Source organism: Heteronotia binoei, chromosome 20, assembly GCF_032191835.1.
Source record: "Heteronotia binoei isolate CCM8104 ecotype False Entrance Well chromosome 20, APGP_CSIRO_Hbin_v1, whole genome shotgun sequence".
Taxonomy (NCBI): domain Eukaryota; kingdom Metazoa; phylum Chordata; class Lepidosauria; order Squamata; family Gekkonidae; genus Heteronotia; species Heteronotia binoei.
The window spans coordinates 34,745,155-34,767,042 of NC_083242.1; the positions used below are offsets into that span (position 1 = coordinate 34,745,155).

Consider the following 21,888-nt stretch of genomic DNA (forward strand, 5'->3'; position numbering starts at 1 on the left):
CAGTTATCTGGGGCTCTGGGGGGGGGCTGTTTTTTGAGGTAGAGGCACCGAATTTGCAGTATAGCATTCAATGCCTCTCCTCAAAACACCGTCCAAGTTTCAAAAGGATTGGACAAGGGGGGTCCAATTCTATGAGCCCCCCAAAAAGGTGCCCCTGTCCTTCATTATTTCCAGTGGAGGGAAGGCATTTAAAAGGTGTGCGGTCCCTTTAAATGTGCTGGCCAGAACTCCCTTTGGAGTTCAATGATACTTGTCACAATCTGGCTCCACCCCCAAAGTCTCCAGATATTTCTCGAATTGGACCTGGCAACCCTAAAACTGGGCCACCAACACATAGCCGGTTTTATGCCAGTCTGTGAAAAAGGAGAAAGTTGCGTTGGATGTAGAATTATGCTTCAGCGCCCCACTAACCTAAAAGTCTGTGGCAATATCCTCCCCACCAGGTGTTCCTTCAAACATGCTGGCTGTTTGGCCTAACACTTAAGAGAAATTGCTAATAGCCACTGATGGACCTCTGCTCCATATTTTTATCTAACCCCCTCTTGAAGCTGGCTATGCTTGTGGCCGCCACCACCTCCTGTGGCAGTGAATTCCACATGTTAATCCCCCTTTGGGTGAAGAAGAGAGCCACACAGTATGTTCAAAAGAGCCACATGCGGCCCCCGAGCTTCAGTTCGGCCGCCCCTGATTTACAGTGTTGGACGAGGATTTTGGAGATCAAGGTTCAAATTCCCTCTTTAGCTCTGGAAGCTTGCAGGGTGGTTTGGGGCTCGCCACTTTCTCTCAGGCTAAGCTGCCTCACAGGGTTGTTGTGAGGATAAACAGGCAGGGCCGCCTCCATTGGTTCTCTACAGCCGGCTTCCCTTTCTGCAGGGAGTCAGTGTCAGAATTGGAACGGTGTTGCAGGTGCACAGATCCCGCCTTCTCTTGGGGGCTCTCTTTTGCTAGCCCCCACCCCGGTCTTCTTGCAACACTCAGGTTAGCCAATAACAACCACCCAGATTGGCTTAAACCAAGTTTGGGGCAATGGTTTATCACAGGATTGGCACAGCTGGGCAAATACCAGGGCCGAGGAAGGTCCCACATAGATCTGCGTGCCAATCTGACCAACCAGTGGGCGTTAAGAAACACTTTTTTTCTCCAGCTTCCCTCGAATTCACCCCTCCCAGTCAGAGACAGGGGGCTCTTGGGGTCCACATATCCATTTCCACAGGGGCCAATCCCCAGGTGAGCAAAAAAAAAATCAAAGGTACATAACCCACCGTGAAAACCAGCTTTTTTTAAAATTATATAAGGTCAACAAAAATAAACACATGGGAGAAATACAAAGAAAGCATAAGACCAATGAGTGCTAACATTTTATGTATGTTTTAAGTTTTTTAAAAAATATATATATTTGTGTTTGTCTGTGTTCTTTATAACATTTATATCTCTGCTACCTAATCTTAAATAGGTACGCACACGTGGCCTGGTCCGACATGGCCCGACAAGGTCTCATTTATGTCAGATCCGGCCAGAATTTATGTCAGAATTTCCTGACCGTTAGAGCGATTCCTCAGTGGAACAGGCTTCCTCGGGAGGTGGTGGGCTCTCATTTATGTCAGAGTTCGACACCCTTGCTTTAGATGGCCTCAAGGGCATGACTGGATATAACAAGCCAATTTCAAATGTGCAAGGTATGTGTGTATCAACGAAGTTTCAGAGATCACACACAGACCTTCCTGTCTTGGCGCATGACCTCAAATCCAGCGTTCCTGGAGAGAGTCACTTCACACGTTCAGCTCCGGTGACCACACGCTGACAAAGATATATGCACAACCCCACTCTAAATAGACCGGAACTCATCTCTGATGCCATTCGCTTACAAAGTAGCATAGGATATTCCCCTGTTCCTCCGTTTTATCCTAACTAACAACCCTGAGGGGTAGATGAGGCTGAGAAATTGCTAGCTTAGCAAACGCCCAAACCTGTCCTTTGAAGAGACGGACCAGTTTAGTTTTTGCTTTTTTGTTTCTAAATGCCCAAACCATAATTAAATGTTAAACGCATGGCCAAAACACTGAGAAACAAGCTACAGTCCTGAAAAATGCTCTTAACGTGGCACCATGAGTCCAGTCTCCAATTGGAATAAAACAGGAGAGATTCCTGTGTGTGATTGTAGGGAAAGGGTGTAAATATTGTCCCTTAATTTGAACTTAAGCAGGGTAACACCCTTCTATCACCAGCGGCTTCAATGCGCTTAGAAGGGCGTTACTCCACTTAGGAGTGTGCTGTAAGGGTGTTCACACACGTAGCATCTGCACACCCATTTCCTCCCTCCCGCCCCCTTTCCCCTTCCCTCTCTTGTGTTTTCCCTTCCTGTCCCTCCCAAAGTGAGATTGTAAACTGCTCTGGGCAGAGACCTGTCTTTTCCCCTCTCTACAAATCCCAACGTTAGAGAAATAATTAATCCATACATCGTATTAAATTTTAAAATGTATTTATACAGCACAATTATTCTGAACCATAATTTACAGAACCGAAAGAGGATCTTTGTTTAGACTGCAAACTCCCTGGGGCAGACACTGGCCTATGAGTTTAAACGATCCACTGGCAAATCATTGCTACATTATTATTATTATATTTTTATTCACTTCGTTTAAACTCCCCCCCCCCATCGGCTTACATCGTTCTCTTCTCCATTTTATCCTCACGCAGTGTCACTGTGGTGTAGTAGTTAGAGTGACAGATTTGGATCTGGGAGACCCAGGTTTGGATCCCCCAAACCTTGGACCTTGGACCAGTCACACAATCTTAGCCTAGTCTACCCCACAAGGCTGTTGTGGGGATAAAATGAGAGGAGAATGATGTAAGCTGTTTTGGGTCTTCATTAGGGAGAAAGGCAGGATACCAATGAAATAATAATAATAATAATAATACCATGACTCAGTAAGGTAACTCAGGTTGAATGCGTGTGACTGGTCACCCAACAAGTTTCCATGGCAGAGCGGGGGATTCGAACCCAGGCTCCTAGACTCTAATCCATCCCTCTAACTATTACGATTGTGCATCTGTAAAATGGGCACATCAAGCTCCATGAACAAATTAAGCAAATAAAGATATCAGTAGAGGCCAGAGTGCCTGGCTATTAAACATGAATTGTTTTAGGGACCACAGGGCCCTGTGTATTGACTCAACCCTTTTCCACAATACCATGCAAACAGGTTTTCTGTCGAACAAGACACAAAACTATAAAACAGAGAAAGTTCTCAGAGCAGCTGCAAGAAACTGTAACCAAGCTTGTCGAGAAACGACATTCTTACAAAGCCACCAGGAACCCAAAGTGCATGATGCGCGGTTTGTATGAAAAGCCCAAGGTGCATCCATTTTTAAAATAAAACGTGGGATTCAAACCATGCTGTCAGGTGTACGCCAGTCAAACACAAAGCCGAAATTGCTCAGTGTAGAAGAAACAGGCATCCGACGTATTCAAAGTTCTATTGGGGTAGCTGCGTGTGAATCGCTTCTGTAGCAAAAATGAAATTCCCCCGGGGGGGGGGCTCCTATTCAGGGATGCCACCCTCCAGGTGGGACCTGGGGATCCCCTGAAATGGCAGCTCACCTCCAACGGCAGAGATCAGTTCCCCCGCAGAAACTGGATGCTTTGGAAGGGGGAATCTATGCGGCATTGTGAAGTCCCTGACACTCCCCGCCCCCTTGTATCCCCAAATCTCCAGGAGTTTCCAACCCTGGAACTGGCGCGCCCTACGCCCCCTCCCGGTGGCTGGCAACCCCACAATTCATTCGCTTTCCAATCGACTCTTGCAGTGGCAGACTGGTCAGGGTGCCCAGCTTGCCCAATGGCATTTGGCAATACGTTAAAATTGTCAATGGCCTTTTAGTGGCCTGAAAATAAAAGTTCCAACGTTATGACCGTAACGCAACTAAAATTTACACTGTATTACTATTTTAACAGGGGGGGGGGGATTAATACAATTTATTTTGCAAAAGTTTCAATTGTCCCTTTCCCCCCGCTAAGATCTGTTTTGAATATTTTATTTCTCATAAAAATGAAACGATAGCCTCATAGTCGGTGGTGGGTGGGCCCCCTTTGTCTCCCGGCATCCAATGACCAATTTCACACGAGAGTTTTAATCCTGGTTTAACTCTGTCCCCAAAATGACATTCTACATTGGAATCATAGAATCAGAAAAACCAACTCTATTACTCTATTATTCTATGTTTTTAGCGTAGAATGTCAGTTTGGGGACAAGGCTAAACCAGGATTAAAAGTCTAGCGCGAAATTGGTCAATATTTTCAGACCCAGTCCGCCACTGGACTCTAGGGTTGCCAAGTTCAATTCAAGAAATATCTGGGGACTTTGGGGGTGGAGCCAGGAGACATTAGGGCTGGAGCCAAGATCAAGGCTGTGACAAGCATCATTGAACTCCAAAGGGAGTTCTGGCCATCACATTTAAAGGGACGGCACACCTTTTCAATGCCTTCCTTCCATAGGAAATAATGAAGGATAGGGGCACCTTCTTTTGGGACTCATAGAATTGGACCCCCTGGTTCAATCTTTTTGAAACTTGGGGTGTATTTTGGGGAGAGGCACTAGATGCTGTGCTGAAAATTTGGTGCCTCTACCCCCAAAAACAGCCCCCCCCAGAGCCGCAGATACCTGCAGATCAATTCTCCATGATTTTCTATGGGAATAAATCTCCATAGGGAATAATAGAGTTCCCAGCAGACATTTCCCTCCCCTCCCCCCGCTTCCTGACGACCCTGAAGCGGGGGGGGAGGGTCTCCAAACCGGGGGATCCCCTGCCCCCACCTGGGGATTGGCAACCCTACTGGACTCCCGTTCCCCACCCCCACCCCGCCCGCGTTGCCGAAGAGCTCTGTTGCTCTCTCAAGCTTGCCAGCGTCTGTTTCCTTGCAAACGGAGACTTTTTGCTTTCCGCCCCCCTTTTCCAAAAAAGGCCCCGATTCACCCCAAGCCTCGGCTGATTCCAGCCTCCTTCCCCGGCCATGCATGAGAGCAGGAGGCTAAAATTAGCCAGGGAGGCGCCCGGCAGGGCCGGCTTGGCGCAGCTGCCCCGGCTGGGAGGCACCCTTTGCCACCCCCTTCCCCCCCCCCCCCAACAAAACTCACCTTGAAGTCGTTCCCACTGAGATCCACGCCCCTGATGAAGGGCAGGACCCCCGTGGCAGCCATGCCGCCGCCGCCCGCTCCCCAAACCAGGGACTCCGCTTCTCTGGTGCAAATGCTGCTTTCCTTTTTTGCACAAGCGACCCAACCCGGGAGGGGAAAGACAGCTGGGTGGGGCTTCTTTTCGCCTTCCCCTTTTGCAATTGCACGCTGCAAGCAAACTTGCTCTCCGGTTGCAACCCGCCTCCTTTTAACCCTTGGGTGGATGTCTGCCCCCAAGCTGATAGAATCATAGAGTTGGAAAGGAGCTCCGGGGTCATCTAGTCCAACCCCCCCTGCACAAGGCAGGAATTTCACAAAATCCCTCCCCCTAAATTCACAGGAGCTTCATTGATGTCAGACGGCCCTCCAGCCTCTGTTTGAAAACCTCCAAGGAGGGAGAGCCCACCACCTCCTGAGTTGGAAGGGACCTCCAGGGTCATCTAATCCAACCCCTTGCACAATGCAGGAAACTCACAAACCCCTCCCCCTTAATTCACAGGATCCTCATTGCTGTCAGATGGCCATCTAGCCTCTGTTGAAAAACCTCCAAGGAAGGAGAGCCCACCACCTCCCAAGGAGGAAGCCTGTTCATAGAATCCTAGAGTTGGAAGGGACCTCCAGGGTCATCTAGTCCACCTCCCTGCACAATGCAGGAAACTCACAAACACCTCCCCCTTAATTCACAGGATCCTCATTGCTGTCAGATGGCTATCTAGCCTCTGTTTAAAAACCTCCAAGGAAGGAGAGCCCACCACCTCCTGAAGAATCATAGAATCCTAGAGCTGGAAGGGACCTCCAGGGTCATCTAGTCCAACCCCCTGCACAATGCAGGAAACTCACAAACCCCTCCCCCTTAATTCACAGGATCCTCATTGCTGTCAGATGGCCATCTAGCCTCTATTGAAAAACCTCCAAGGAAGGAGAGCCCACCACCTCCCGAGAAAGCCTGTTCATAGAATCCTAGAGTTGGAAGGGACCTCCAGGGTCATCTAGTCCAACTCCCTGCACAATGCAGGAAACTCACAAACACCTCCCCCTTAATTCACAGGATCCTCATTGCTGTCAGATGGCCATCTAGCCTCTGTTTAAAAACCTCCAAGGAAGGAGAGCCCACCACCTCCTGAAGAATCATAGAATCCTAGAGCTGGAAGGGACCTCCAGGGTCATCTAGTCCAACCCCCTGCACAATGCAGGAAACTCACAAACACCTCCCCCCTCAATTCACAGGATCCTCATTGCCGTCAGATGGCCATCTAGCCTCTGTTTAAAAACCTCCAAGGAAGGAGAGCCCACCACCTCCTGAAGAATCATAGAATCCTAGAGCTGGAAGGGACCTCCAGGGTCATCTAGTCCAACCCCCTGCACAATGCAGGAAACTCACAAACATCTCCCCTCAATTCACAGGATCTTCATTGCCGTCAGATGGCCATCTAGCCTCTGTTTTAAAACCTCCAAGGAAGGAGAGCCCACCACCTCCCAAGGAGGAAGCCTGTTCCACTGAGGAACCGCTCTAACGGTCAGGAAGTTCTTCCTAATGTTGAGCCGGAAACTCTTTTGATTTAATTTCAACCCATTGGTTCTGGTCCTACCTTTGCTTGTCTTTGCGCATGGCTGGGACTTTGGGGTAGTTGAATGCGGAGTACTTTGCCATTGTCCAAGGGTGCAAGCAAAAAAAAACCACCACCGTGATATATTAACGAAAACACTAATCTCATCACTTTTATCAAATTTAAACAGAGTGATAGTCAACACATAAAAATTAGTTTACATAGGCCAAAGCAGTAGACAAGTGCGCCTTTAAGACTAACTAAGTTTTATGTTTGCCTTCTTGCATATACCAACCCATCTGATGGCAAACTATATGGATGTTATAATCTCTTGAGAAACCATGTCCTCTATTTAAACTAACAAAGCCAGGATGTTACCTAGATTTATGACACTTCGCACCTACCACAGCAGTCTGCTTTTTATCACTCTCCAATATTTTTTTTAACCCTGTTCTGTCCTACGCTAACAAACACAGATCCCTATTGGTGAGTCTTTTAATCTGCTAAAAACATTCCCATGATTCCACGATGCCCACTTATATTAAGAATTGCTGCTTCCGTTCCCATTTTGCCTGATGAAGTCTGCTTAAGAGCCTACGAAAGCTTACATTCTAAATAAAACTTAGTTGGTCTTAAAGGTGCCGCTTGTCTACTGCTTGGTTCTAAGTTTTATTCAGAATGTCAGCTTTCATGTGCTCTAAGCAGACTTCATCAGACAAAAATGGAATGGCAAGCAGGCCTAAATATAGAGAAAGTGGGCAGTGAGTTGGTATGCAGAGTCATGGAAATATTTTAGCAGATTAAAAGAATCACAAATTGCGGTCTGTGTTTGTTAGTTAGTGTTGTTAACTGGGCTGAAACAACAGTGGAGGGTGATAAAAAAAGCAGATAGATGTCGTCGATGTGAAGTGCCATAAATCTGGGTATCATTCTGTGTTTGTTAGTTGTGGGTTTAAATAGAGGGCATTAGTTTCTCAAGAGGTTATAACATAGTTTACCTAGGGTAGGACGTACTTATAACAATTAATCCAGTAAAACTGAGCACAGATGAAACCGTGAATGAAAATTACTTCCAATGAAGGCGGTTTTGGTGGAGTCTTCTGTGAGAAAGAATTATGCAATGAACTTTTGGTATCCATCAACAAAATTGTTTCAATATACAAGCACTTCTTGTATATTGTATAATTTTATAATTTTATTGTATTGTATTTATTATGTTGTGAGCCGCCCTGAGCCTGCTTCGCGGGGAGGGCAGGATACAAATAAAAAGTATTATTATTATTATTATTGTGAGGGTAAAACAGAAAAGGAGAAAGCCTGGCCCCAGTGAGTAAAGAGGAGGGGTACTAATAACCGGATTAAATATGGTGCCGCAGAGCCCGCCCTCCGAAGCAGCCATTTTCTCTGCCGTTTGGACCTCAGTTGTAATTCCGGGAGATCTCCAGGCCCCACCTGGAGGCTGGCAACCAGTCACACCCTTGCACATTTCTCTGCACCCATTTGCCGCGCTTGCATCGGGCGCACGGAAGCAGGGCTACTGCCCCTTTAACATCCGCCTGCAAGCTCCCCGGGGCAGGGACCTCGAAGCGGAGCTGGCCCCAAAGGGCGCTGTCTCTTTAAGACGGGGCGGGGCGCCGGGCGCGCAGGCTCAAAGGGGAGCTCCTCCGGAAGCGCAAAGTGGATACTCAACGTTCCGATTTGGAACGTTGGGGAGGGCGGCCGCGCACTCTGATTGGCTGTCCGTGAAGTCTCCGCGTTCTGGGCTCGCCAGCAGCCGCGGCGGTGCCTGCGGGGAGATCGCGGCGCCTGGGAGTGGTGAGTGCGAAAGCTGCGCGGGGGTGGGCCTTTGAAAGGCAGGGTTGCCAGCCTCCAGGTGGGGCCTGGGGATCCCCCGGAATTACAGCTCATCTCCAAGACTGCCGGGATGAGTTCCCCTGGAGGAAAAGGATGCTTTGGAGGGGAGGGATTCTAGGACACTGTACGGGGGGGAGGCGATCCCTGTCCTTCCCAGGCTCCAACGCCGAACCTCCCGGAGTTCTCCAACCTGGATCTGGCAACCTTATCTTGCAACTTGGCATACCTATTCAAAAGGTTAGGAGTCAAGGGCGAATCGTGTAAAAATGGAAAGGAAAGGAAAGGTCCCCTGTGCAAGCACCAGTCGTTTCCGACTCTGGGGTGACATTGCTCTCACGACGTTTTCACCGCAGAGTTTTTACGAGGTAGTTTGCCAATTTGCCATTGCCTTCCCCAGTCATTTACGCTTTCCCCCCAGCAAGCTGGGGACTCATTTTACCGCCCTCGGAAGGATGGAAGGCTGAGTCAACCTCGAGCCGGCTACCTGAAAACCCAGCTTCTGTCAGGGATCGAACTCAGGTCGTGAGCAGCGTTTAGGACTGCAGTCCTGCAGCTTTACCACTCTGCGCCACGGGGCTCAAAATGAGTGTAAAAACGAGAGACCCTTAAAACCTAATACCAGGTTCTAATGGAGAGGTGGGGAGGGGGGAGATAAGTCTCCTCCCCACCCCAGGTAAGCAAAGGGACTGGGGAGGAAGGAAGGGGGAGAAATTAAAACCATCCATAAAACAATTAATTTTAAAAAATGCGTTGTTCCTTGCTGGAAGAAATAAAGGGGGGGGGGGGGTCTTAAGACACCTAGTCTGACAGGGTTTACTCAGAAGTAACCCTTGCAGTGTTCATGGAGCTCTTTTACTCTTATTTTGTTGAGCTACTGCCCTGGTTTTCTTCTTAATGGCTTTTGACCTGGTTATCCCCTCTTCTGGTTTATTTAACAACGACCCGGTGGGGTGGGGGACTGGTCCCAGGTGAGTTTTCATGGCTGAGTGGGCATTTGAACTTTGGCCTCCTTGATAGTTTCCTCCATTTTATCCTCACAACTTATGAACATATGAAGCTGCCTTATACTGAATCAGACCCTCAGTCCACCAAAGTCAGTATTGTCTACTCAGACTGGCAGCGGCTCTCCAGGGTCTCGAGCTGAGGTTTTCCACGCCTACTTGCCTGGACCCTTTTTGGAGATGCCAGGGATTGAACCTGGGACCTTCTGCTTACCAAGCAGATGCTCTACCACTGAGCCACCATCCCTCCTTAACACTTATGAGGCTCTCCAGGGTCTCAAGCTGAGGATTTTCACGCCTACTTGCCTGGACCCTTTTTAGTTGGAGATGCCAGGGATTGAACCTGGGACCTTCTGCTTACCAAGCAGATGCTCTACCACTGAGCCACTGTCCCTCCTCAAACAATCCTGTTCAGTAGACTGCGTGACTGACCCAAGGTCACCCAGCGCTCTTCCCTAGCAGAGTGGGAATTCGAACCCAGCTCTCCCAGTTCCTAGTCCAACCCTCTAAACAAACTGGGCCATGTGTGTGCCTCTTTGTTTCTCTCCCAAGGGATCCAGGGAACTGGGCAAAGGAAGCTCTAGCTCTTTCCTTCCTTCCCCAGGGGGCTAGGAGGGGAAAAGAAGAGAGGCTTGGCTCAGTAGCTCTGCTGTGCGATTGAGAGAGCCTGGAAAAACAAGCTCTGCCTTCCCCCTTTCCTTCCCAAGGGAGGAGCCTTGGCCAATGGAGAAAACAGAGGTTTTGCCCTGTAGCTTCCGTGCAGTTGAGCAAGCCTTGCAAAGCAAGCTGCGATGCAGAAGGAAGCAAGAGAAAGTGAGAAGGAAGCAGATGACAGCCGTTTGCTCAGGGGCCTGATAGGAGCCCTTCTGGGGGCCTGATTTGGCCCTCAGGCCACATGTTTGACACCCCTGCTCTAAAATCCTTACGTTCCCTGCCCCTTTAAGAATTTTACCCCATTAAGGCCTCCAAATTGTCTCATTTTGCCACCTGACTTTGCTGCGTGACCTTTGGCAACTCATCTGTTCTGGTTGTTCACCTTTTAAGTAGAAAGTTGCTGGGACTGGTCTGCTAGCAGAACACCTGAGACCCCAATTGCTGGGACTGGTCTGCTAGCAGAACACCTGAGACCCCAGTTACAATGTCTTTACTTCATTTGTGTACTGCCTTTCTCTTTCACGGCTACCCAGAGCGGCTTACATCATTCTCCTCCTCTCTGTTTTATCCTCACAAACATCCCTGTGAGGTAGGGTAGGCTGAAAGTGTGCTTAGCCCAACGGTACCTAGCAGACGTTTGCCTAGTTGTCTGTGTACTGTTTTGAGCTGCGAGCAGATGCCGGTGCAAGCACTGGGCTGAAGCTCTGCGAAAGAAATGCTCTCTGCTCGTTCTCAGAGAGCCTTCTGAGAAAATGGGCTCTGGGATTGAATTTCAGAGACCGACTGTGGAGAGCCAGTTTGGTGTAGTGGTTAAGTGTGCGGACTCTTATCTGGGAGAACCGGGTTCGATTCCCCACTCCTCCACTTGCAGCTGCTGGAATAGCCTTGGGTCAGCCTGAGCTCTCTTATTTGGGAGGACTGGGTTTGATTCCCCACTCCTCCACTTGCACCTGCTGGAATGGCCTTGGGTCAGCCACAGATCTCTTATCTGGGAGAACCGGGTTTGATTCCCCACTCCTCCACTTGCAGCTGCTGGAATGGCCTTGGGTCAGCCACAGATCTCTTATCTGGGAGAACCGGGTTTGATTCCCCACTCCTCCACTTGCACCTGCTGGAATGGCCTTGGGTCAGCCATAGCTCTGGCAGAGGTTGTCCTTGAAAGGGCAGCTGCTGTGGGAGCCCTCTCCAGCCCCACCCACCTCACAGGGTGTCTGTTGTGGGGGAGGAAGGGAAAGGAGATTGTGAGCTGCTCTGAGATTCTTCGGAGTGGAGGGCGGGATATAAATCCAATATCTTCATCTACCTCACAGGGTGTCTGTTGTGGGGGAGGAAGGGAAAGGAGATTGTAGGCTGCTCTGAGACTCTGTCCTTGAAAGGGCAGCTGCTGGGAGAGCCCTCTCCAGCCCCACCCACCTCACAGGGTGTCTGTTGTGGGGGAGGAAGGGAAAGGAGATTGTGAGCCGCTCTGAGACTCTTTGGAGTGGAGGGCGGGATATAAATCCAATATCTTCTTCTTCTTCTTCTTCTCTGCCTGCAATGAAACTGTGGGGGACTTTGTGTACATACCTGGACAGCTGTTTGGAAGGTTGATCCCCAGAACAGAAACGATGGCCCCAGGGAAGAATGGATTGGCTGGCAGATATTGTTACGATTCAAAATAGCAACCAGGAAGCCAGCCCCTCTCTCTGCGGTTGTGAACGTTGCCAAGACAGATTTAGGATTTGTTGGCAGTGTCTTGTGGAAGGGGAGAAGGAGGGCCAAGGTCTTGCAGTGTGCTACTTTTATTTATCTCTAAAACATTGGTCAGTTCCCTTACTACCTTAAGGCGACTTACAATATAAATAAAACAGGAATTATTATTTTAAAAACACACATTAAAAAAACACAAATTCAGAATCACCGTTAGGACTGTCAGTATTTTTCTAAAAAACGAAACAGTCCAATGCAGTCCTCAATAAAAGCATTTTCAGCTGCCTCCTAAAGACTGAGGGGGTCAGGTGCACCTCCCTGGAGAGGTTGTTCAGCGATCATGGGGCTACCACCAAAAAGGCCCTGTCTCCTGCACCCATCAGATGAGCTCCTTTGATAGGTGGGACAACCAGGATTGCCTCTCTTAATTCCCACATATGGGAGAAGAGGGTATCTGGGCCCTCAAGCATTATATGGCTTTAACCCACTTAATTGCTTCTGAGCTAAACAGGCTGGAAGTTGCCCTGCATCCAGGCTGGCTTTCTGCCTTCTCTGTTCCCATAACGACGCGGCTGCTGAGACGCGCTGTGAGTCATGAATGCCAGCTGTGGTGGGTGAGGATCGGAGAAGAGGGAAAGGCACAGACTCCTTCATGGAAATGCACGTGAGATCGGTGGCCTATCCTTCTGATCAGGGGTGTCAAATACGCAGTCCGTGGGCTGAATTAAGCCCCCGGAGGGCTCCTATCAGGCCCCTGAGCAACTGGCTGTCATCTGCTTCCTTCTCCCTCTCTCTTGCTTCCTTCTGCTTAAGGAGAGCCAGTTTGGTGTAGTGGTGAAGTGTGCGGACTCTTATCTGGGAGAACCGAGTTTGATTCCCCCCTCCTCCACTTGCACCTGCTGGAATGGAGCTCTGGCAGAAGTTGTCCTTGAAAGGGCAGCTGCTGGGAGAGCCCTCTCCAGCCCCACCCACCTCATAGGTTGTCTGTTGTGGGGGAGGAAGGTAAAGGAGATTGTGAGCCGCTCTGAGACTCTTCGGAGTAGAGGGCGGGATATAAATCCAATATTTTCTTCTTCTTCTTAACAATTTGCTATGCAAGGTTTGCTCAATTGCACTGGAGCTACAGAGCAAAACCTCTATTTTCTCCATTGGCTGAGGCTCCTCCCCCTCCTGGTCCCCTGCGGAAGGAAGGAAAGAGCCAGAGCTTCCTTTGCCCAGTTCCCTGGATCCCAAGGGAGAAATACAAAGAAAGCACCTTTAAGATCAACGAGTGCTAACATTTTAAGCATGTTTTTAAAAACATTTTTAAAAATATATTTAATTGTGTTTGTCTGTGTCCTTTATAAATTTGATATCTCTGCTACCTGATCTTAAATAGGTACACCCATGCTCGGCCCAGTAAGGTCTCATTTATGTCAGATGTGGCCCTCGTAATAAATGAGTTTCATACCCCTGCTTTTGAATCTTTGAACGCAAGCAAAGTGGCCCCAAATCAGCCCTTTGGGCTATCTTGCGTGGAGCCCCCCTAAACGTTTAGTTGGCAAGAAGTAAAAATGTGATTGTCTGTCTCTAGCTTGGTTTCACAACTGCTTTCTTGGACCGCCAGCTGATTTCTCGCTTTTCCTCCCCCCACCCCCCAAGGCAGACAATGGAGACCTTTGCCCAGAAACGGCAGAACAGTGACGGAAACAGCTTGGGCCGCCTGGTGGATTTCCTCCTAGCCAACGCGAGGGTGGTCTTGGGCGTCAGCGGAGCGGCGGTGCTGGCGCTGGCGACTCTTGCTGTGAAGCGGGTGAGACTCTTTGCGGTTCTCCCTTTTCCCGGGGGAGGGGGGCTGCAGCCATGCGCCAGTTACATTTATTTTGTTATCAGATTTACATCTCAGAGGGGATTCTCCCTGTTGTATAAAAAAAAAAGGTCAAAGTAGTCCCCTGTGCAAGCACCAGTCGTTTCCGGCTCTGGGGTGTCATCGTTTTCATGACAGACTTTTTTACGGGGTACCGTATTTTTTGTCCCATAAGACACACCTGACCATAAGATGCACCCCTTTTTTGCCCGCCGGCGCGCGATCTCCAGCTTTTTTTTTTGGAATGTCAGGCTATAGCGTTATAGTGCTATAGTGATGTCTCAGAGACGTCGCTATAGCGCTATAACACTATAGCCCGATGTTCCCCCCCCAAAAAAGCCGGAGATTGCACGCTGGCAGGCAAAAACAGCTGGCGCTGGTGGAAGCGAGATAATGTGCACTCGTTTTTGCAGTATTCGCTCCATAAGACGCACACACTTTCCCCCCCACTTTTTTTTGGGGGGGGGAGTGCGTCTTATGGAGCGAAAAATACGGTAGTTTGCCATTGCCTCCCCCCCGTCATCGACACTTTCCCCCCAGCGAGCTGGGGACTCATTTGACCGACCTCGGAAGTTTGGAAGGCTGAGTCAACCTCGAGCCGGCTACCTGAAAACCCAGCTTTCACCAGGGATCGAACTCAGGTTGTGAGCAGAGGGCTCCGACTGCAGTACTGCAGCTTTACCACTCTGCGCCACGAGGCTCTTTTGATATATAGGCTGCTATACTTCATTTGGTAAAAGTACATCTGAATTTCACAGTTGTCGTTAACACGGATGCTCACGCTTGTTAATCTCTGCAGATCATAGCCCGGGTGTCGATTTTGTGTTCCGGGCTCAGGGAGGGTCGGGGGCCGATGCTAACTTAAGGAGTTTTTCTTCCTGCAGTTCATAGACAGAGCCACCAGCCCACCGGACGACGACGAAGACATGAAGGCCAAGCAGAAGTCCCACGAAGAGAGCTGGCAGGAGCTCAGTTTGACCCGGGCAGTGCCAAAACCGCAGCTCACGTTGACACGGGAAAAACTGGAGGAGCCCCTGCTCTTGCCCGTTGTGAGTGGCACGGCTCAAGGTGAGACAGGACAGGACTGTGAACTTCTGTACGATGTCGTGGTTAGCGCATCAGACTAAGTTCTGGGAGACATAAGAACATAAGAGAAGCCATGTTGGATCAGGCCAATGGCCCATCCAGTCCAACACTCTGGGTCACATAAGAACATAAGAGAAGCCATGTTGGATCAGGCCAATGGCCCATCCAGTCCAACACTCTGTGTCACAGAAGAACATAAGAGAAGCCATGTTGGATCAGGCCAGTGGCCCCTCCAGTCCAACACTCTGTGTCACTTAAGAACATAAGAGAAGCCATGTTGGATCAGGCCAATGGCCCATCCAGTCCAACACTCTGTGTCACATAAGAACATAAGAGAAGCCATGTTGGATCAGGCCAATGGCCCATCCAGTCCAACACTCTGTGTCACAGAAGAACATAAGAGAAGCTATGTTGGATCAGGGCAATGGCTCATCCAGTCCAACACTCTGTGTCACTTAAGAACATAAGAGAAGCCATGTTGGATCAGGCCAATGGCCCATCCAGTCCAACACTCTGTGTCACATAAGAACATAAGAGAAGCCATGCTGGATCAGGCCAATGGCTCATCCAGTCCAACACTCTGTGTCACACAGGGGCCAAAAATTTATATATATACACATATATATATACACACTGTGACTAATAGCCACTGATGGACCTCTGCTCCATATTTTTATCTAGCCCCCTCTTGAAACTGGCTATGCTTGTAGCCGCCACCACCTCCTGTGGCAGTGAATTCCACATAGACAAGGGTTCAAAGATGATATTGGATTAATATCCCACCCTATACTCTGAATCGCAGAGCGTTCACAATCTCCTTTAACTTCCCCCCCCTCCCCAACAACAGACACCCAGTGAGGCAGGTGGGGCTAAGAGAGCTCTTACAGCAGCTGCCCTTCCAAGGACAACTCCTACGAGAGCTATGGCTGACCCAAGGCCATTCCAGCAGCTGTCAAGTGGAGGAGTAGGGAATCAAACCCGGTTCTCCCAGATAAGAGTCTGTGCACTTAACCACTACACTACACACAGACAGCTTCAAGAGGAGCGTGTATAAACATCTGGAGCAGAGGTCTGTGAGTGGCTATTAGCTACAACGCATAGAGGTAACACAATGGGGCAGTGATGTGCTGCGTTCTTGGTGCTTGGGGGGCAACAGGAGGAGGCCTTCTGGAGTTCTGGTCCGACCGGTGGACTTCCTGATGGCACTTGGGTTTTGGCCACTCTGATACGGAGTGCTGGACTGGATGGGCCATGTTGGATCAGCCCAATGGCCCATCCAGTCCAACACTGTGTCACACAGTGGCCAAAAAAACGCAGGCGCCATCAGGAGGTCCATCAGTGGGGCCAGGACACTAGAAGCCCTCCCACTGTCCCCCCCCCCCCCCCCAAGCACCAAGAAGACAGAGCATCACTGCCCCAGACATAAGAATATAAGAGAAGCCATGTTGGATCAGCCCAATGGCCCATCCAGTCCAACACTGTGTCACACAGTGGCCAAAAAAACGCAGGCGCCATCAGGAGGTCCATCAGTGGGGCCAGGACACTAGAAGCCCTCCCACTGTTCCCCCCCCCCCCAAGCACCAAGAAGACAGAGCATCACTGCCCCAGACATAAGAATATAAGAGAAGCCATGTTGGATCAGCCCAATGGCCCATCCAGTCCAACACTCTGTGTCACACAGTGGCCAAAAAAACGCAGGCGCCATTAGGAGGTCCTCCCACTGTGCCCCCCTCGCACCAAAAATACAGAGCATCACTGCCCCAGACAGAGTTCCAACAATTATGTTCTTATAACTGGGGCAGTGATGCTCTGTATTTTTGGTGCGAGGGGGGCACAGTGGGAGGACTTCTAGTGTCCGGTCCCCACTGATGGACCTCCTGATGGCGCCTGCGTTTTTTTGGCCACTGTGTGACACAGAGTGTTGAACTGAATGGGCCATTGGCCTGATCCAACATGGCTTCTCTCGTGTTTGAATTCCCGCTCTGCCAGGGAAGTTTGCTGAGTGAGGAGATGATGATGATATTGGATTTATATCCTGCCCTCCATTCCGAATGTCAGAGTCTCAGAGTGGCTCACAGTCTCCTTTACCTTCCTCCCCCACAACAGACACCCTGTGAGGTAGATGAAGATACTGGATTTATATCCCACCCTTCACTCCGAAGAGTCTCAGAGGGGTTCACAGTCTCCTTTCCCTTCCTCCCCCACAACAGATACCCTGTGAGGTGGGTGGGGCTGAGAGAGCTCTCCCAGAAGCTGCCCTTTCAAGGATAACCTCTGCCAGAGCTATGGCTGACCCAAGGCCATTCCAGGGCCGTCAGTCACTCTTATTCTATGGGGCTCTTATGTTAAGCAAGTTTGGCCGCCCCTGAGATAGATCTTCGTTGTGATGTAGCGTGTGGAGAAACGCCATCTGAGAGTGTTGGTGCTTCATCCAAAAAGGCAGGGATCAGTAAATCCATTCAGCCGGCTTTGTAGCCTTCCCCTCACTCCCCCCCTCCCTTCCAGAGCCAAACCAACAACGCTAGGGGGAAAGTCTCCTAGAGAGGCAGGAAGGGCTGTTGTTCTGGCCATGTGCTAGGCAGGAAGTTTTTGTCAGTTGGAAGCCAGCGCTCGAGCAAGCATGTGGTGAGCAATGGAGGCTCCTGCCTGGGGGGGGCCCCCAGGCAGGCAGACAAAGTAAGTCATTCTCTTAGGCAGATCAAGTATAGACCAGGGACAATACGATGCGTTTAAAAACCACCTTTATTTTGTTATGCTGTTTGCTGTGCTTTGCTGTGCGGTGCTGTGCTGGGCTAACTTTTTAAAGGCAACTGTTTTTGTTTTGGTGTTTTTCTTTTCCTATATTTTTCTCTTTTAAATAAATGTTTTTTCTGTTTTAAATGCTGGCAAATCAATCTCTGTACCACCTAGATCCCCAGACCGCTTTAGACCACGCTGTGTTAAGAAGGGGGGCCCAGGTGAAGGGGGGAAGGCATGCAGTTGGATAAGGTGCCAATCCTCCAGGGGTGCCCCAAAGAAGTGCTGAGGTCTCTGTGAAACCCAAGTGCAGGGTGGCAGAGGACCTTGAGGCCTAGCCTCACAGCTGGAAAGGGGGATTGGGAGTCCTGTTCCTCTCAATCTGAACCCCGGGACTGAGCAGGTGGTGGCAGCGAGCCCAAGGGGCAGGAGGAGAAATAGCTCCCTCCAGGAGTTGGCGACTCGATAGGGAGCTGACGGGACCGGGCCTGAAGGCAGAATCGGGCCGGTTCCGCCACACTTGGTGGCAGCGGTGGGATGAGATATAGCTCCCTCCAGGAGTTGGCGACTCCATAGGGAGCTGACGGGACCGGGCCTGAAGGCAGAATCGGGCCGGTTCCGCCACACTTGGTGGCAGCGGTGTGTGGCGGAACCGGCCCGATTCTGCCTTCAGGCCCGGTCCCGTCAGCTCCCTATGGAGTCGCCAACTCCTGGAGGGAGCTATATCTCATCCCACCGCTGCCACCAAGTGTGGCGGAACCGGCCCGATTCTGCCTTCAGGCCCGGTCCCGTCAGCTCCCTATCGAGTCGCCAACTCCTGGAGGGAGCTATTTCTCCTCCTGCCCCTTGGGCTCGCTGCCACCACCTGCTCAGTCCCGGGGTTCAGATTGAGAGGAACAGGACTCCCAATCCCCCTTTCCATTCACCAGTATGAAGTGGCAGGAAAGCCAACACCCTATCCCCTGTCTCAGCTTCTGAGAACTCCACTTCCTGGTCCCTTGCCAACTCACACAGTGTTTCCAGCACGTCCTTTTGGAATTCTTACACCAGGCTGGATTGAGGATCTCCGTTTTGTTTTTATTTTCCTCCCCAGAACCAGAGGACGTGGTTCCATCTCCGGAGACGCTTCCAGCGGAACCGAAGCCCTTGCTGTGCCTCACGCTTCAGGAGAAGCTCCTTGTGCGCTACCGGGATTGTGTGTCCGCCTCGGAGCCCAGAGAGATCCTGGGGAAACGGCTGGCAGAAGAGATCTGTTCTGAGTTACAGAAGAGCCTGAAAAAATACTTCAATCTACCCTTCGGCAGCGCGTTCCTTAGCGGCAACCTCTGCGATGGTCCGGTTGGAAGAGGAACCCTGGAGGTCAACTTCGTGCTTCCTCTCGTCCTCGAACCGGACCTTTGGGCCCCGATCCCAGGGGAGGAGACGGTAGTTAATGACCCCCGCGTCTGGATGATCAAGCGGACGGGTTTGGAGTACTTCCTGCGCGGAAGCAGCCCTTGGGATAAGTTCGTCGTGGGTGGGTATCTCTCCTCCAACGCCATCGTCAATGCTCTCCGGAAGGTGTTGGAGGCCTCCATCAACTGGCTGGCCATTGGGAGCGTGCTGGAGTGCGTGGTCCGACCGGTGGTGGCTCCCGAGGAGCTCAAACTCGAAGTCAGGCATGAGCAGATCAGCCTGGATATAACCCTCTGCCCGATGACGGAAGCTGGGGACAAAACCCTTCTCGCTGCATCCTTTGAACGACCGGCTGAGAATTTCTGGCAGCGAAGCTTCTACGCTATGGAGGTCTCTAGACTGAAAGATCTGGACGAGACGGATTCCGGGATCCGGCAGTGTTGCCTTCACCTCTTGAAGGCTGTCTTCGAAGACCACCCTTGCTGGTGCAAGCTAAGCAGCAGCCATTTTATTCATGTCCTCCTACACCTGAGTGAAACTGAATCCGATTGGTCAGAGGCGGCCCTGGCCGACCGGTTCCGGCAGGCCCTAGAAGAACTACTCCGATATCTGGAGGAAGCTTCCTTCCCTTGCTATTTCGACAGCCGGATCAACCTTTTGGGGCACCTGAGCTTGGAGGAGATCGACGAGATCGGCTACACGTTGTACGAGGCTCTCGCGGAACCCGATCTTTGGAACGGACTCGGTTTCTAAATGTTTTTGACGGGGACACCTGCGCTTTGTGTCCACATGAAGTGGGGGGTTGAACTGCTCAGAAAGACCCCCTTTCAGCTGGACTGGTTCTTGGCACATAACAAATTCAAATTACGGATTTTGAAGAAATAATAAATAACGGACTTGGAAGGAAAAGGGGCTGGGGGCAAGAGAAGTCCTCTCTCCCCCTCCGGAGCCTTTTCTTGCACTGCTGTCCGACCCAGAAATCCTATCTGGAGTGGATGCTTTTACTGCACACGTGTGGATTCAGACAACCCTTCCAATCTCGGAAGTCGGCACAAAGCCGCTGCATGCCTTGGGGGTTTGCCCCAAAGACCGATGCAGTGAATCCATACAGAGACCCTGAAATTCTCCCTGTGCCATTGTAGTCAGCAATACGTTTTAGCAGCGTGTGGCGTGAAGTCCAGAGCTCAGAGGGAAATTGCAAATTTGTCTTTTGCGCGGGGTGGGCCGGCCTCAGATCAGAGCTGAAGCCGATCTCGTAGGAAGGAAACGAGGGCCTTTGTGTCGCCTGTCAGTCATATTTGGTCAGCGGTCGAGATAAGTGCCGGAGGGGTGGGGTGGAATCGGTGTCCAGATCTTGGTCAACCTTGGAAAGATAAACGGGAACAGGCTGGTGGTTTTGGCTGATCAAGGTCTGTAGCGCTAGCGTTATGCTTGCTAAAGCGCCTCTAATCCTAAAAATGTCTGCCTTATGGTTTTTCCCTCCCCGTGCCTCTTTTTGTATTAGACCCCACGGGGTGCATAAGTTTTCCTAGCCCCCTGATAATGTCTAATTTTGTACTGACGCAAGCGGATGCGATTACAGGATTGTAGGGAGATTCTATTCTCCCGTGAAAGGCGTCCCCAAGTCCCTTTCCCTTGATATGTAAAATAAAGCTTTTTTTTTTTTAGCTAGAGACCTATGCTGTACTCACTTTGCATAAAATGAGAACTACAAGAAAGAGAATCCTGTGTCTCTTCCCCCCCCCCACCCCCAAAACCTTGCTTGAGCATAAAATGCCACGGGTGTTCTAGAGGAAGTCTAAACGTAAGTGCGTGTCACTAGCGAGCACAGCTCACTGTGTGCAAGATGTTTTCCCCGTTGCGTCATTTCTGTGTTGAAACTCTGGCTAGAGTTACCTTTGACCGCTTTGTGTTCTAAAAGAACTTTCTGAAATGCAGCTGCAGCCTCAGCAAAATGGTACAGCTGTCCGGGTATCAAAATAAATGAACTGTACAATAACGGGGCAAATGTACAATGGTGTGCAGCGGTTATTTTTTAGTTTGGCTAACAATAAACCATACGTAGGGCATTGCGGAAGTGTGGTAAATATGAATTGTATTTATGGGACGGTGGAATGCCTTTTTCTCGCGTCCCAGATGTGTGTTCTTTGTGCTGCCACGCAATTCTTTGAAAAAACAAGTTTGTGCTGCTTGTTTTGGAAGGACAAAAAAGCACTTTTAGAACTTTCAAGAAGTTACGGCGTATTTCTTTCTCTCCCTCCCCCCAACCCACTTTCTGTAAGGGTATTAGGAATTCTGTGTCTTACAAGCTTGTGTACAAAAAAGCTTGCCAGTGGAATGAACCAGGGTCACTGTACAATATCTGCTTCAAATACTGGAGATTAAAGATGCATTTATTGACAAGACTTTTTTTGTGGGAGAAGTTAGGCTCTGCAATAGAGTATAAATCTAGGGCAATTGGGAAAGGCTTCACATCTTAATAGGAGAGTCCCCATCTGTTTTGAGCCACTGGAATGAAGACGTGTGATAGGTACAGCCACAAAATGGTTGCCGCTTTACCTTCAGTCCCACAACAGAAGATCTTTAGGCTGTGGTGGCAACACTGGTGAAATTCTACACTAACCAGTCAGAGGACACGCTGGAGAAAAGGCTTGCCTGGTTCCACCCGCCTTCCGAAATCAGCTAGTGGGTACCCTAGGCTACCACATCGGGGACCCATCTTAATCCAGTCAAGAGCTAGAATTGTATAGAAAATACGGATTCAGGTCCATCACAAACGAGAAAAATAACCTCTTCCCCCCCCCCAAAACTGTGCTTTTACCAGCTTCTTGTCACCGTGACGACGTACCAAAGTTTCTACCAGTGAAAAACAGCAGAGGAAGAGAGGCGAGATAGTTGTTGATCAG

The 21,888-nt window shown here is 50.1% G+C and overlaps 2 protein-coding genes across 2 annotated transcripts in view; one reads left to right on the forward strand and one right to left on the reverse strand.

The window, feature by feature from the left end:
* FLII (FLII actin remodeling protein) overlaps positions 1-5,251 on the reverse strand; it is a 78,369-nt gene extending 73,118 nt beyond the window's left edge. The window contains exon 1 of the mRNA XM_060260681.1: positions 5,136-5,251. Coding sequence (XP_060116664.1) covers positions 5,136-5,198 — 63 coding nt within the window. The 5' untranslated portion in view covers positions 5,199-5,251. The remainder of the gene's footprint in view (positions 1-5,135) is intronic.
* A 3,114-nt stretch (positions 5,252-8,365) lies between these two features.
* MIEF2 (mitochondrial elongation factor 2) lies at positions 8,366-21,059 on the forward strand. Its single transcript, XM_060260688.1, has 4 exons — positions 8,366-8,536; positions 13,561-13,711; positions 14,650-14,833; positions 18,681-21,059. Exons 2-4 carry the CDS (start codon positions 13,568-13,570, stop codon positions 19,733-19,735), a joined length of 1,383 nt encoding a protein of 460 aa, XP_060116671.1. The 5' UTR covers positions 8,366-8,536; positions 13,561-13,567; the 3' UTR covers positions 19,736-21,059.
* Positions 21,060-21,888: the final 829 nt, after the last annotated feature.

Coding starts and splice junctions, on each gene's coding strand:
- MIEF2 (XM_060260688.1), top strand. CDS start 13,568: ATGGAGACCTTTGCCCAGAAACGGCAGAACAGTGACGGAAACAGCTTG. Junction 13,712..14,649: donor CGACTCTTGCTGTGAAGCGG/GTGAGACTCTTT, acceptor TTCTTCCTGCAG/TTCATAGACAGAGCCACCAG. Junction 14,834..18,680: donor TGTGAGTGGCACGGCTCAAG/GTGAGACAGGAC, acceptor TTTCCTCCCCAG/AACCAGAGGACGTGGTTCCA.